This window comes from Accipiter gentilis, chromosome 19, assembly GCF_929443795.1.
Source record: "Accipiter gentilis chromosome 19, bAccGen1.1, whole genome shotgun sequence".
Taxonomy (NCBI): Eukaryota; Metazoa; Chordata; class Aves; order Accipitriformes; family Accipitridae; genus Astur; species Astur gentilis.
Genome location: NC_064898.1, coordinates 13644685 through 13658540, shown reverse-complemented (window position 1 = coordinate 13658540; position 13856 = coordinate 13644685). Strand labels below are relative to the sequence as shown.

Sequence of the window (13856 nt, the reverse complement as noted above, 5' to 3'; positions counted from 1 at the left end):
ACCGCCAGGTGAGGCGGGGGGCCGAGGGGCCGGTCAGGCCGGGCCCGGCCTCCTCCTCGCCCGAAGAAGGGCCGGGCCCCTCCGCCTCGGCCCCGCGGCCGGGGGAGGGCGGCCCGGGCCGATGCCCCCCTCCTCACGCCCCGCGGGCGGGGGCGCACCCCCCCCGCCCGGCGGCGGCTCCCCGGCCGGCGCGGGGCGGCCCGGGCTCCCGCCCCCCGCTTCCGGGCCGGCGGGGGAGGGGAGCGCGGCCGCCCCTCCCCACCCCCTGGCGGAGCGGCCGCCTGGAAGTCGGGATAGAAGTTCGGAGTGGGGGGGGAGAAAAAAAAAAAAAGTTCTGGTTGGCGGCACCGCTCCCTGGCAGCTGAGGGCGGGCGGGCGGCCGCCGGCAGAGGGGCGCCGGGCGCGCGCGGAGGGGGCGGTGGGGTGACGGGCCAGCCCGGGCGTAAGGCGACCGCGGGCCGCGCGCTGTGCGGAGGGGGGTGGGGGGGTGGGGGTGGGCTGCGCCCCTCGCGCCGGGCGCCCCTCGAGCGGGAGGCGGTGCGGGCGGGCGCGCGCGGGAGGGCTGCGCGGCAGAGGCTGCCTCGGTCGGATACGGTGCGGGCGGGCCCAGGAGGGGCGGAGCCGGCGGCGGAGAGTGATTCGGGCGGGCGTAACTCCGAACTTTTGTTTGGTGTGTCGTGTGAGTTAGTTTCCGCCGCCGGGACAGAGGCGCCGGCCGGGCTGGGCCGGGCTGGGGGAAGCGCCGCACGGTCAGAGTTGTTTTGCCAGTTGCTGCGGCCGGGTCGGTTTCCCTGCCGAGGGGTGAGAAGCTAGCCGGCGACAGCAGGACGAGCCGCGGCCCGGGGAGCGGGGCATGCGGGGCTGGGAATCCGGGCTCTGAGCCGCCGAGCCCCGCCAGGGAAGCGCCGGTGGGGGGGTGGGGGGGTGTCCCGACGGAGCCATGGATCCCGGGCAGCCTCAACCGCAGCAGCCGCCGCAGGCGACCCAGCCCCCGGCCTCGCAGCAGCAGCCGCCGCCGTCGCAGCCCCCGGGCGCGGTGTCGGGGGCCCCGGCCGGCGCGGCGCAGCCCCCGGGCGCGGGGCCCCCTCCGGCGGGGCACCAGATCGTCCATGTGCGGGGCGACTCGGAGACCGACTTGGAGGCGCTGTTCAACGCCGTGATGAACCCCAAGGGCGCCAACGTGCCGCACACGCTGCCCATGCGGCTTCGGAAGCTGCCCGACTCCTTCTTCAAGCCGCCCGAGCCCAAGGCCCACTCCCGCCAGGTGAGGGGGAGGGGGCGGCCGCGCCGCGGGCGGGCGGCGAGGGGCGGCACGGCCCGGCCGTGCGCTCGCTCCCCCTCCCCGCCGCCGCCGCCGAGCTCCTCCCGGGGGAGGCGTGTGGGGGAGGGGGTCGGGGCGGGAATCCGCCCTCCGCGGGGCTGAGCGGGGCGGGGGGCGCCCGGCCGGGGCTGCCGGGGTGCTCGGTGCCGCTCTTCCTCCCGCGCGAGGCGGGGGAGGCCCTTCTTAAGCGTCGTCGTGGTCCCCTTGTTCGCTCTTCCCCAGGGGTGGGGGCGCCGGCGGCTCCTCTCCTCCCGCGCCGCAGGGCGCTGAGGGGAGCCGGCGCCGCGGCGGGAGGGAGGGAGGGAGGGCGGCCGGCCGGCCGGCCGCTGGTCCCGGCCCGGTCTGGTCTGGTCTCCGGCGGGGCCTCGGACTCGACATCCGCTCCCTGGCGAGACCCGCGGCCGCTTTCTCGGCCTCGGCGGGAAGGCGGCGGGGAGGAGGGGAGGGGGAGCCCCCGAAACTTCGGTGAAAACGCTTTGCTTGGGAGACGGGGGAGCATTTCGCTTTGAGGTCTAGTGCTGCCCCGCGGTGGGGCTGCCCGTCTGTTGCCGGGGGGTAATGAGGTTGTGCCGAACTTCCCAGCCCCGCCAAACAATATGGATGTAGCTCTTCCACCATTTCAGCGCTGCGCTGGGTCGAGCAGGATTAACAGCCCCCCCCCCCCCCCCCCCACACACACAGAGGCACGCTTCAGCGGTTCGTTCCCGGGCCGCCCTGCAGGTCTGGCGGCGTCCAGGGTCCGCCGAGTTCACCGCCCGCACCCCGGGCAGCCGCCGTCTGAGACCTGAAGTGCCCGGGCCTGGACGCGGGGCCGGGGGCTGCCGAGGCCTCGGCGGTGCCGGCCCGGGGCGGGGGGCTGCGGGCCAGGGCCGGTGGCCGGCCTCCGGGGGCGTTCGGTCTTCAAGCGGAGTGACTTTCGTGCCGAGAGCCAAGCGTTGGTGCGGATAGGACTGGAAGTTAATGTTTAGGCTGCTGTTACCAACTTTTTGGAAGGAGGCTGTGCCTGCTCGAGTGCTTTATGAAGTAATGAACTTTGTTGCTAAGCTATAAAATAGGTTTTATTATTGGCTATTGTCACTTTATCTGCGTAGCCAGTAGGAGCGAAACTTGCTCTGTGTACTGGTGCCTGGTACTCGTGTTCTTAAGGGTCTGTCAACGTTTCCATTATTAAACTTCTGTTTTGAAGGATTTATAACTTGGCCTCAGAAGTTCGCTCCAGGCTGAACCTTGGCATGTACTCTCTCAGCCTAGGAGTTAATTCATTTTCCAAATACTCGAAAAATCAGTCCGGCCTTCATATTGCAAGACTGGAAAGAAAATAGAAAGGGGTGGGGCTGAGCTGCTTCTGTAGTTTTGCTTGCTTCTGAGTTGCAGACCTTTAATAACATACTGAAATCCAGCGAGGAATAAGGTTATTATATATGTTTTTTTTCTGAGTTGTGCAAGTCTTATCGCAGTACACAAATGTGGACTGGTATATGCATTCAGCTAACACTTGGTGCTGTGCCTTGTTACATACAGTAACTGCAGTTAAATAGCTACCACGTTTGAAATGCACTTAATGTGCGACGTTCATACAAGTTGTACTTTTAAGGTTAGCGTTATCTTGCTTGTGTATGTTACTTTTCATCTGTAATGCATCTTTAGTTGGATCACTGTTCCTTGTACCAGTCGGTGGTTCTTAAAACATAAACTTGAAATCCAGCTAAAGCCAGAGAATCATTTGCTTCGTTGCGGACTGTCTTTTAAAATAAGACTGTTTTGCTTTTCCTTTTTTTCAGTTGTGCCACAAAAAATACACTGTTTAACAGAAAAAGTCTGTAAGTTTCTGTAATTCTCCCCATTTCTCAAGAACTAAAATGCCTCAAATTCAGTTGATTTGCAACTTGTGTATTTTGTTTAAATGTAAGCTGATTCGTTTCCAGTTTAATATATGAAACTTCACATGTGCTTGCATACAGATATCGTGAAACAGAATTGTCAGTCTCCGTAAGAGTGTGTAAGTGGGGCCTCGTGTATGGTGCAATACCTTGTATAGAGAGGTGTGGCAAGGGATGATAAATGCGTCTTCTTATAGGTGTCCATGTTGTCCTGGTGTATCTACAAAGTCAATTAATAGGTAAATACATTAAAAAAAAAAGTCAATATTACTTTAATCTGGTTTTCAGAGCTGCTTTTTCTGTTTCATGGTGGACATGTATTTACTACTGGCAAGGAAGTTCTATGTACTTATGACTGGTAACTGGTGAACGCTTTTATGAGTCATTTCTGATTGACTGGTTAAACAGTTTGCTGAAGCTTGGGCAGACTCTTTATAAGCTCCTGATACCCTTAAAATTGTGGTTTGTGTGCAGGTTAGGAAATTTTGTGTTCAGTCTTGTTGTACAGGGTTTCTTTATGGTTGATTTCAGGAGCCTTCCTCTCTTGCTGCCGGTTGGCATTTCTTTGTTGCTTTGCTCCTTCTGTAATCTTTTAAACCCCTGCAGAAGGTGTAAGTGTGGGTGTCCTTGCAAACCAACCCCCCCCCCCGCCTTCCCCCCCCCGCCATTTCAAAAGGAGAGTGGGAAATTAACTCCTCCAGGAGAAAGTGGGTGTGATGGTAATGTGTGGGTGCAATCCAGTAGTGGACCATGCGATATGCTGTATGAGGTCTGCTGACTGCGGGCACGTTTTTTTCTTAACGCTGCACCAAGGAATAAGAACTTTAGTTTTCAAAATAAAACTAAAGGCACTTAGCACATAACTTAAAGTTAATATTTCTTGACTTACACAAGGGCTTTTGTGATGCTAATTGACCGACCTACTTGGAGGCTCTCTTGGAACAGCAACAACTAGAAAATAAGCAGAACTTTAGAATGACTGACTTATGAATTTCTTCTGAAAGGTTCATTTAAAGTGAAATGTCTTCTGACAGCTGCATTTCTGCTGAAAGATAAGAATCTTAATGGGAATAATTTCACTCCTGACAGGCCAGCACTGATGCAGGGACAGCAGGAGCCCTGACCCCACAGCATGTCCGAGCTCATTCCTCTCCAGCATCACTGCAGCTGGGAGCTGTTTCTCCAGGGACGATTACACCCTCTGGAGTAGTGACTGGACCTGGTGCTCCATCTTCTCAACATCTCCGCCAGTCTTCATTTGAGATCCCTGATGATGTACCTTTGCCACCAGGTTGGGAGATGGCTAAGACACCATCTGGACAGAGATACTTTCTTAAGTAAGTAAAACTTGTTTTCACTTAGCAGAATCTCTGGCAGATTTATTTTTTGTTTGTTTGTTGGGGTTTTTTTACAGTCTTTGAATTTTAGTAAATTTCTTTGTGTTTAAAATACATATTTTTAAAAACATGGTCCTGATTTGAGTAGGAGATCCTACTGCTTCAGCCTTCCATATTAACGCTCTGCTGTTTCTGAAAGCTGTATGGTACTCTGTGAATATTTATCCTATCTTAATCTTAGCTGAAGAATGTTATCCGTTATATTGTATACTAAAAAACAGTGAAATGCACATAGTGATTTTTAAACAATGTGACTTTCGGATTTGCTGAACCTTGCCAGAGTTCTTATGCAGGTCAATTTTTATGATATGTAGAGATCTATGATATATAGATAAAAATACAGAGTAACTTTAGAAGCTATTGTAGTGAGAATGTATCAGGACTTCTTATTTTTTCAATAAGGACAATTATGTAAGTATGCAATCAAAATATTTTTGCTTACTCTCATGAGGAAATTAATATATGTGATTGCAGTATTTGGGTCTGTAACTCTTAACTTGCCTATATTCCCTGCAGTGAAAGGGAAATTGCAGAACTTCTAACATTGTTTCTTGTTCCTGCAGCTGTAGCTTTTTCACACAGTGAAATTAGTATCACCTTTTCTGTACCTGAAGAGGTTACATATGCCAGCCATCTGACACCTAATCCATAGGAGAACATTTTTTATGCTGAGTAGTTTTCTAAAACAGCAGAAGCTTGTCATTATTTCTGAAAGTGTGTCTGTCCACCAAGACACATAACTGGCCTTCAAATATTTTGACCATATTTTGAACATATTATTTAACTGCCTGTCTCTTAAGTAACCCATTATATGTCATTTTCAGGGCTTGGAGAGGGGAGGGGCAGCACAGTGTGATATTTATGTAAAACTTATTTCAGCCAAGAAAAACATCTTTATCCCTACCTTTCTTGCTAAAACATTGTCATTAATACGTGCATTTGATTGACGTAGTAGAGTTTGTAGCTTCAAAAACACATTTACATTTTCTGCAATGAAAATGGAACTTGCAGAACTTCTTAAAATTGTTTTTTGTTCCTATAGCGATGCTGTTACCATACAGAGAAATTACCGTCGCTTTTTTTGACTGAAAAGAGGTTACAGCAGTTGTCTAATATTATTTGAGCCTGAAGGTTACTTTTTGAAAACATTCATTCTGTATTGGGAATGCGAAAATGAACGTTAGCTGTAGATCTTGAAGATGTGATATATTCTTTGGTGATGTTTAACAAATCAGCGTATTCTAGAATGTGAACTCTTCAGTGGGCACAAATAGAATTTTTTTGGAACTGTAAGTTTATGTCATTTGAGAACTGTACCTCATTGGACCTTGAGGAAAGCACAGACTGAGTTTTGAAATGAAAAGCAAACTTTGTTTTGACTGTGCCTAATTTTTACTGCCCAGTGAGAGCTCTTAAAGAGCAGCTTCTGAAGCATGAAAAATAGATATTTGATTTTTAAGTTTTACTGTCACAAGTGTTTGGTTTTCATACCGCTGTCAATTTTACAGAAAGTAGAACAGTTTAAGAGGTGCAAAATGTCTTCATGCTCTTATAATTGACTTTTTAAATTATGCTCATTCAGGTGAAATCAGAGTGAAAGATTTGTTCTTGGAAAGCTTTTCCACAGTTTCATTATTACCACAAAAAAATCTTTTCCTTTTTTTTTTTCTGCAAGTTTTTCTGTCCTTTCTTGGTGTCCTGGTATCCATTTCAAAGGGTCAGGTTTCAGCAAGAACAATAAAGAGCCTGAGACTGGAAAGTACACACAAGTCTGGCAAACTCATCTGCATGAGCAAGATCGTTTGTTCTCAAGCAGACATCCAAAGTAAATGATTGAAAGAGCTGCTAGCTGTGAAGGATGTGTCTTGAAGGGGAAAGGAGTGGAAACAAACCAGGTTGTTAGGAAGGAAAATAAAGGCTGTACTTTTTGAACCTCTCCCTGCTGGGTCACATGCTGACCTTGGGAGATTTTAAACAGCTTAATGGGCTGTTTTCTTTTGGCTTTCCTTGGGTGATGCTGTGGTATGGGAGAGTCTAATGAGGACAGTTCTGAAGGCTCTGTTCACACTTGAAGAACATTTGTTGTTCCTAAAACGTTGTTTAATACTATCTACAGGTGAGATCCACCAACTTTCATTGGAGTTCATGAAGATTTGTAAAAAACATTTCGAGTACTAGCAAAATGTTTGCTTTGTATGTTTAGGAAATCCAAAGAAATGTAAGAATTATTTTTGAGTAGCAAGTTTGTATTTCAGAAGCTTTTTTCAGTGTTGAGTGATAAGTTCTATCTCATACCTACAAGCCTGCTAAAACTCACATCTTGTCTAGCTATACCTTAAATTTGCTTGAAGCATGAGTACAGAGATTCCTGATGCTAAATACATTTAATGTGGTTCCTCCTACCATATGCAGATTTTTGGTATCTCTTCCAAGTATTCAGCTTTTCTGTTGGATTAGCTGCATTGCTCTTTGTTTCCATTTGCTCTGTTCTGTAGCCACTCCATGAATAGTCTGGTAATCAGGCTTTAGAAAGACCTTTGCAGAATAGGTAACAGTATTAGATCTTTTCCAGATGTCAGTAAGCCTTATGGTTGTAGTTATAATAATATACTACAGTGCAAACAGAATAATATCAAATTGAGTACCATACGTAATACAGTCCGGAATATAGTCACTTCCAGTAATCAATGGGTCAACCACTGCAACCATAGTAGTTTGTGCAAATAAATGAAAATGGTGTGTATGGAAGAGAAAATACTTGTCTATATGTATAGATACATGCACCGAGTTATTTGTCCAGATGTTTTATATACACACCACATGTATCCATACATAGGAAAAGAGAGCAAGAGTGATAGTGTAGGGTCTGAGCTAGAAACACTCTTGTAAATCAGTCTGCCATCTAGATAAATAAACCCCTTTATGTATGAATGCCCAACATATGATTTGCCAGAATTTCACTCATTAGCGTTCATCTCACTGTTATGAGTAGGACTCCGGAGTATAATTTTCCGTTAGTGAAAACGCAGATGATTTTGGCCAGTGAGTTAAGACATGCTTGCTATACAGCTGGTAAAACTAATAGTATTTTTTTACTGAAACTGTTACTTAAATAGGACTCGTAAGTTAAGACTTGCCTGGTTAGTAAGTGGTCACATCTGAGTCATCTCAGCATTGCTGTGCAGCATGCTTTAGCCCATTCTTAAACATGCAGTGAAAAAGACTTGCTTGGTTTGTGTGGTGATGTCAACTGCATTGCTTTTTAACCACTTCCTGTTAGCCAGCTGCTGGTTGACATTTCCGTGAACTATGGAGAAAGATAGGGGATTGCTCTCTAGGCAAAAGATAATATGCCATGAGAGTAGCAGACAACAACTTGCAGAAAGAAAAAATAAGTTTCACTCAATTTTAGAATTACTCTTGTATCGTTTTACCTCTGTGTTATGTTTTTAATTCTCACAAAGCTTGTGTAATACCTCTTCTCATTTTGCAGCGTGAGGAAAAGTTAACTGATTGTCCAGCAAACGAGTCTTGTAATTATTTTTCCTACAGGAAGTAGTTCTTGCAAGCAGTTTATCAACAACTTCCTATTTTTTTCTGTGAAGTGTTGAATGACTTCCTGAAGGAGGCCAAGGTGGTTTTCATTAGTATCTGTGGGTGTGTTTGAGGTGTTTACCCATCTGGCAGAAACCTTAAAAATAGATTGCTGTTACACATTTCTTATGTGCTCTGTACAGAGGTACGGCTTTGGATGTTATGAAACCAGATCGTTTTAATATAACAGGGAAGTTTGTTTCTTTGCTTTTATTTTTTTTTCCCCTCTCATGTCACACGTGAAGAATATCCAGCAATGCTGTTAAATTTCTCTTCCATCCCCTTTTTGCCCCTGACTGGAACCACCCACTACACAATATCATCTACTCCCCTCCTCCTCTCCTCCCCACCCTGCCAAAGTAATCTTTGTCTTCCAGGGCAGAAGATGTCTTTTGGAAAAACTGCTGCCACGGTTGCATATTTTATTGAATACCTTAATTTACAGGGGAAGTGCATATTCAGAATCATCAGTTAATGTGAGCTCTTGTGTTTATGGTTCTATAATTCAGGCTAGATTGTCATTAAAAGAGCTGTATTGTTGGAAATGGAAATGGCAACCACTGGTTTTGTTGTGTTTGTCTACTTTTTCGTGCTTTTTAAACTAAAAAGCAGTTGAAGATTTTTCTGTTTGCTAAATTTTATTTGTAATATGTCAAATTAATTTCATTTTTACATTGATGATTTCTGAGTGTTTATGAAAATATTCATAAGATCGATGATCTACCAAAAAAAAAAAAAAAAGCCATAAAATTTGTCCAGGGAAAAATGGGCACTGTCATCTTCAGAACATAGCTGGGGGAAAGAAATATTAGTTAAAAGACTTTTAAAGTAAAACATGCTGTGGTGTGTTTTTGGAAACTTAAGATTTTTTTTTTCGTCTTGGAAGACAGTCATAGTGCTACTAAGTGTATATTTTTCCTTCTACCTCTTACTTGAAGAGACCTGTGAAAGAAGAATGATAGTTGTACTAAAGATTTCTGTATCTTTAAAAGGGCAGAGAAAGAATAAGGGCAAACCTGCCTTATTTGTGTTAGCACTGAGACTGAGCTGGGAGGAGGATGAAAGTATGTTCTTCAGCCCTCTGAATTTAGAGAACTTGCAGCCAGCTTAGTGGGTGGGCATCAGTGAAAGCAATGGCACACGGTGCTGTTCTTGTGTTTAGTTTTGTTTTGCTTAAGAAAAATTGCAAACAGTGATACCCATGCATTCAATACCCTGCCGTACAAGGTGGTTTTATAAGAATATTCCAAAAACAGTTTAATAGATGTGATTTCAGGTAAAGAAAAAACATACCCTGTGGTTTTCACTAATGTATTTTCCTTTTATTTATAAGCATATTGCATTTATTATATTCAGAAGATAGAACTGGGGGAAAGATATAGGCTCTGTGGCAGTTAGTTGTAAGTTAATAATTAAATTACATGAGGATTTTCTTTTTTTTTTTTTTTTTTTAAATTGGCTCTTGATCTGTACTTTTTCTCCCCACAGGTTTTGCCTTTCAATATCTCAAAAACTATCTTTGTGCTTTATAGTGTCTGACTTGCTGCCTATTGAAATCTTTCATAAACTCGAGAAACCTCTACTAAGAGTTTCTAATGCTGTCAGGGAGCATGTGCCAGCTGTAGAAAATACAATGTGAATATAATTCTTACACATCTACCTAGGATCTGAATGTACATGTAAAAGAGAGAGAAAGCTATGGCATACTTGGAAAAATAAGGTTGTATTAACACAATGTTCATTAAGGAGGAAAACTACAGTTGTTTCAAATAGTAGAGTACAAAACTAAAAGTTGATACTTCCCTTATGGAATTGGTCAAAATTAATTCTGGTTTAGCTGTTGAGAACACTGGTGTAGTTTTGGTATATATATGCTTTAAATGCCTGATACTGTTTTATAGCAATGCTTTCCTATCTTCCAAATCAAATTTGAGATCAGTTTTATCTAACTGTGGTGTGAAAACTGTATTACGTTGAAAGCTGTAATTGTGACTGAGAGGTTTATTAACTGGTATTTCATAAGGAGAAATCTTAGAGTGTTTCTGACCAGTGATAAGAAGAGGTTTCTGAAACAGCTTTAATCAGAATTTCATGTTAAAAAAAGATGCTTCTGCAATTCTGCTTTTTAAAGATTTTGTCAAGTTATATTTAGTTAAAAGTAGCATCAAGCTCTGTGAGAGCAATTACACCTCTATGGAACCACTTCTGTTTTCTCAGGTCTTGACCTCTTCTAAAGACAAACAAAAATTTGATATAAATCAAGATGAGTGTCTTCTGGACTTTCTTATCCTTCTGCCTTTCTTCTGTATGTTGAAGATGGCGAAGAATTATAGTTGTGGTTTTTTAGTAGTCATCTGGTCTGTAGCACAGGGTAATCTGTAACTCATCAGTCACATCATGGAAATTCCTGCTTGATAAAAGGCAGTAAAATAATAAGAGGATGTTAATTTGAAAGTTCCCATGAAAGTAAGACAGGCACTAGACCACCAGTTTTTTTGCAAAAAATACTTCTAAGGGTAAATGCAGTTGAACTGATCAGTGGCATATGTGGGTAAAATTATACCTACTTTTACAAGGTTAAGCTCTTACGCTCTTATCTTTCCTCTTCTGCAAATGAAAAAAATCAGTAGCTTTAAAATTCCAAATATAAACCCTCCATTTATAGTTTGCTCAGTTTCCCTCTGCAATTGTGGCACAACAGCTGCAAATTTTTAAAAGCTGACACAGAGCAAGCAAAGTGGATTTTTCACTCGGTTCATCCATTCTTAGAGTAGACTTTCAGAGAAAGTAACTTATCAGCACTGGGAATGCCGATATACTTAACTGCAGGACCTAAATTGTGTCACATGTAAAATTAAAGCAGAGTTCCTTGTTTGCTCCCAAAGAAATATTTTCACATATCAGACATAAGCAGTTACTGGATGATGCCCAGGAGAACAAGATGTGTTATTCAGGGTTGAGATACAAGATTAACTGTTAAAACTAGTCTGATATTAACTACGAGCAATTTCTTTCAGGCTCTTGATTAAGACTAGACACCTACCCTTGCAGCCAACCAAAAAAAACCTCCCAAAATTAGGTAAACAGCTATAGAGAGCTGTCGGCCAAAACTAGAGATGTTTCTCTTCTTTTTATATGTGGCCAGACCACTGCATGTGTTTGTTTATCTTCATAGCTGGGAACAAATTCAGATGATGTAATTAGATGTAGTTTAACCTTTTGAAACTGATAGCTACTCAGTTCTCCTATTAATTTTGTGTCCTTGTATTTTTATAAACACTATAACATATTTGCCTTTATTGTTTGTACAATCCAAACATACATATGCAGTAAAACTCATTAATGGTGGAACTTGCTGTCTGTCACTATTTGTGTAAATGTTGTTCCCTCTTTCAAGGTGTGTGTTCCCCCCCCCTTCCCCCCCCTTCCCCCCCCTTCCCCCCCCTTCCCCCCCCTTCCCTCCCCTTCCCCCAAACAAGCTGCACATGATTATGTAAACCCTAATATTTAAATGACTCAGTTTATCTTGTAAATTGTAAAGAAAATTTCACTTGGCTGAACATAGGAAATTTACAGGATATTTCTGTGTGTGTAGCAGTCCTCTGGCAGGTGCCCCTAGGATACCATGTAGTTGACTGAACAGAGAGACAGAATTGACTATAGGGGAAATTCAACAGCCTGGGGGTTAGCATAATGTGAAACAAAATTCTTGGGAGGAGGCTGTGCATTGGAATGTTAACAGCTAGATGCCATGTTATGGCAGGACATACTCTCACAAACAGCTTGCTAAACCTCATTTTGATGTAAGGCTACACTGGGAAATTTACCAGATAAACTGTATTTTTTGTTAAGCATTTAAATAGGAATCTAGAGTATGGGGGAAATTTGTCTTTATTATGAAAATGGTACCTAATAGCTATTTTTTGGTAAATAAAACTGGAGTTTTATTTGGAGGACTGGGGTTTTTGAAAGGCATGACTAAGCTGCGTCGCTGTTTCATGGCCTTCTGAAGTGCTTCTTGGAGTCTGTTTTCTGGGATTCACTCTGCTGGTGTTTTATTTGGCTTTTAACTAGGTTACTTCAGGCTGTGTTTCAGGCAAGTACAGCTAGGTAGTCTAAATTGCTGGTTAAGTCAAGCTAATAATATAAAGCTGCCTTGTAAAGTAAGACTTTTACCAGTATACTGCCTGCCAGTCATGCTAGTTGCTAAGGAAACAAAGCTGTCTTGAAAACAGTCTTGGACTTTGGTTTAATTTCACTAAGAGACTTTGCTGCGTCATAGTGAAAGACCAGATCCCTTTTGTTTAGTCTTTGACATGCTGTTTGGTAACTTAGATCAGTGTTAGTGGTTAAGTTTAGTTCTTGATTATTACATTGATGTTGTGAAGCCAGTTTTTTTTCTGCTGAACTGTTTTATAGGAAAGTCAGGTAAAGGTCACTTACTATTGCTAGTTCATCTCCAGTGGGTTCTAATTTATGGAGAGCTTTGTTGGAAGTCTGTCTGCACTATACAAGTTTATTTAAATAGTGTTACTGCTTTGAGGATGCCTTTCCCTTTGTGATTACCTGTTGTAACTGAAATGCTAAGTAAACTTTTTGCCTTTTCTGGATATGTTGTAAAATTAGACATTTATGATGTAACAAAACATTATCTGAAAGCAAACAAGCATAAGTTGTATAGGCAAAATGGAATTCTCTGGATAAAAGAAAAATTCAGCTCAGGTATATTTTCTCACGGGATCTCAACTTTTCAAAAATTTTATTTTTTTTAAAATTTGTTGTTCCTATTTGAAAAGCTTGGTTGGCAAGTCTTCTGCAATTACTTTCATTCCAGCATTTATGTGGTCTCTTTAGAATGATGAGAAATAGAGTAGAAGTTTCTTTCCATATTTACTAACTATGCTGATGGTATAGTTAATATAGTTGGTAGACGTAAATATCCCATGCACATTCAGTGGTGGTTTTTATTTTTTTTATTTACAAAACCTTTGTCATTGTCAGAATAACCAGCTTTCCATGAGTTAAGGATATGAAATAAGATATACTTAAAAAGGTGTAATCTGACATATACAAGGCTGTTACAAAAAAAGGTGAAAGGACTTGGAAGGCTGTTCTATGCCCAACTTCATAGGCCATTTTTGTATACATATGAAAAACATATTTGTAGGAAAAAAAAAAGTAATACTGTGCTTTAATTGGAGTTTAGGTGTCCATTGACTTCTGCACTGGTCTTTAGGTCAGGGTGAATTATACTTGCTTAACAATAAAAAGTTTAAAATACTTCCAGTAGTCTTTTCCGGTGAAAAGAGTTAATAGCACACCCTGTGGTTACAGGACTTTGTATGCATGAGCCTGACTAAGCTAAAACTACCTGCGTTCTAGTTCACGAGTGGATGGATTTTTGAGAGCTTTTTGTTGCGTTGCTGTTGACATAATTATCTGTATGTTATCATCAGTGTAGAGCCGTGTTTCATTTTCCTGCCTTCTGTCCCTAAAAGCATGCACACCTAATTTCCATCTGTGTATGTCACTTAAACTCTTCTAGCTAGCGAGTTTAACATTTGGACTGAAGTAAGCATTCCCTTTCATAACTGGTCTTTCAGGTTTTCACTTTTTATGGGAATCTTCTTCTGAAACTATTCTAAAGCAGACCTAAGATATTGG

General features: G+C 43.5%; 1 protein-coding gene across 4 annotated transcripts in view; it reads left to right on the top strand.

Moving 5' to 3' along the window:
- Positions 1 to 636: 636 nt before the first annotated feature.
- YAP1 (Yes1 associated transcriptional regulator) overlaps positions 637 to 13856 on the top strand; it is a 96703-nt gene continuing 83483 nt past the window's right edge. For all 4 annotated transcript variants that reach the window (XM_049823252.1, XM_049823250.1, XM_049823251.1 and 1 more), the window contains exons 1-2: positions 637 to 1264; positions 4291 to 4538. In XM_049823252.1, coding sequence (XP_049679209.1) covers positions 941 to 1264; positions 4291 to 4538 — 572 coding nt within the window. In that variant the 5' untranslated portion in view covers positions 637 to 940. The remainder of the gene's footprint in view (positions 1265 to 4290; positions 4539 to 13856) is intronic.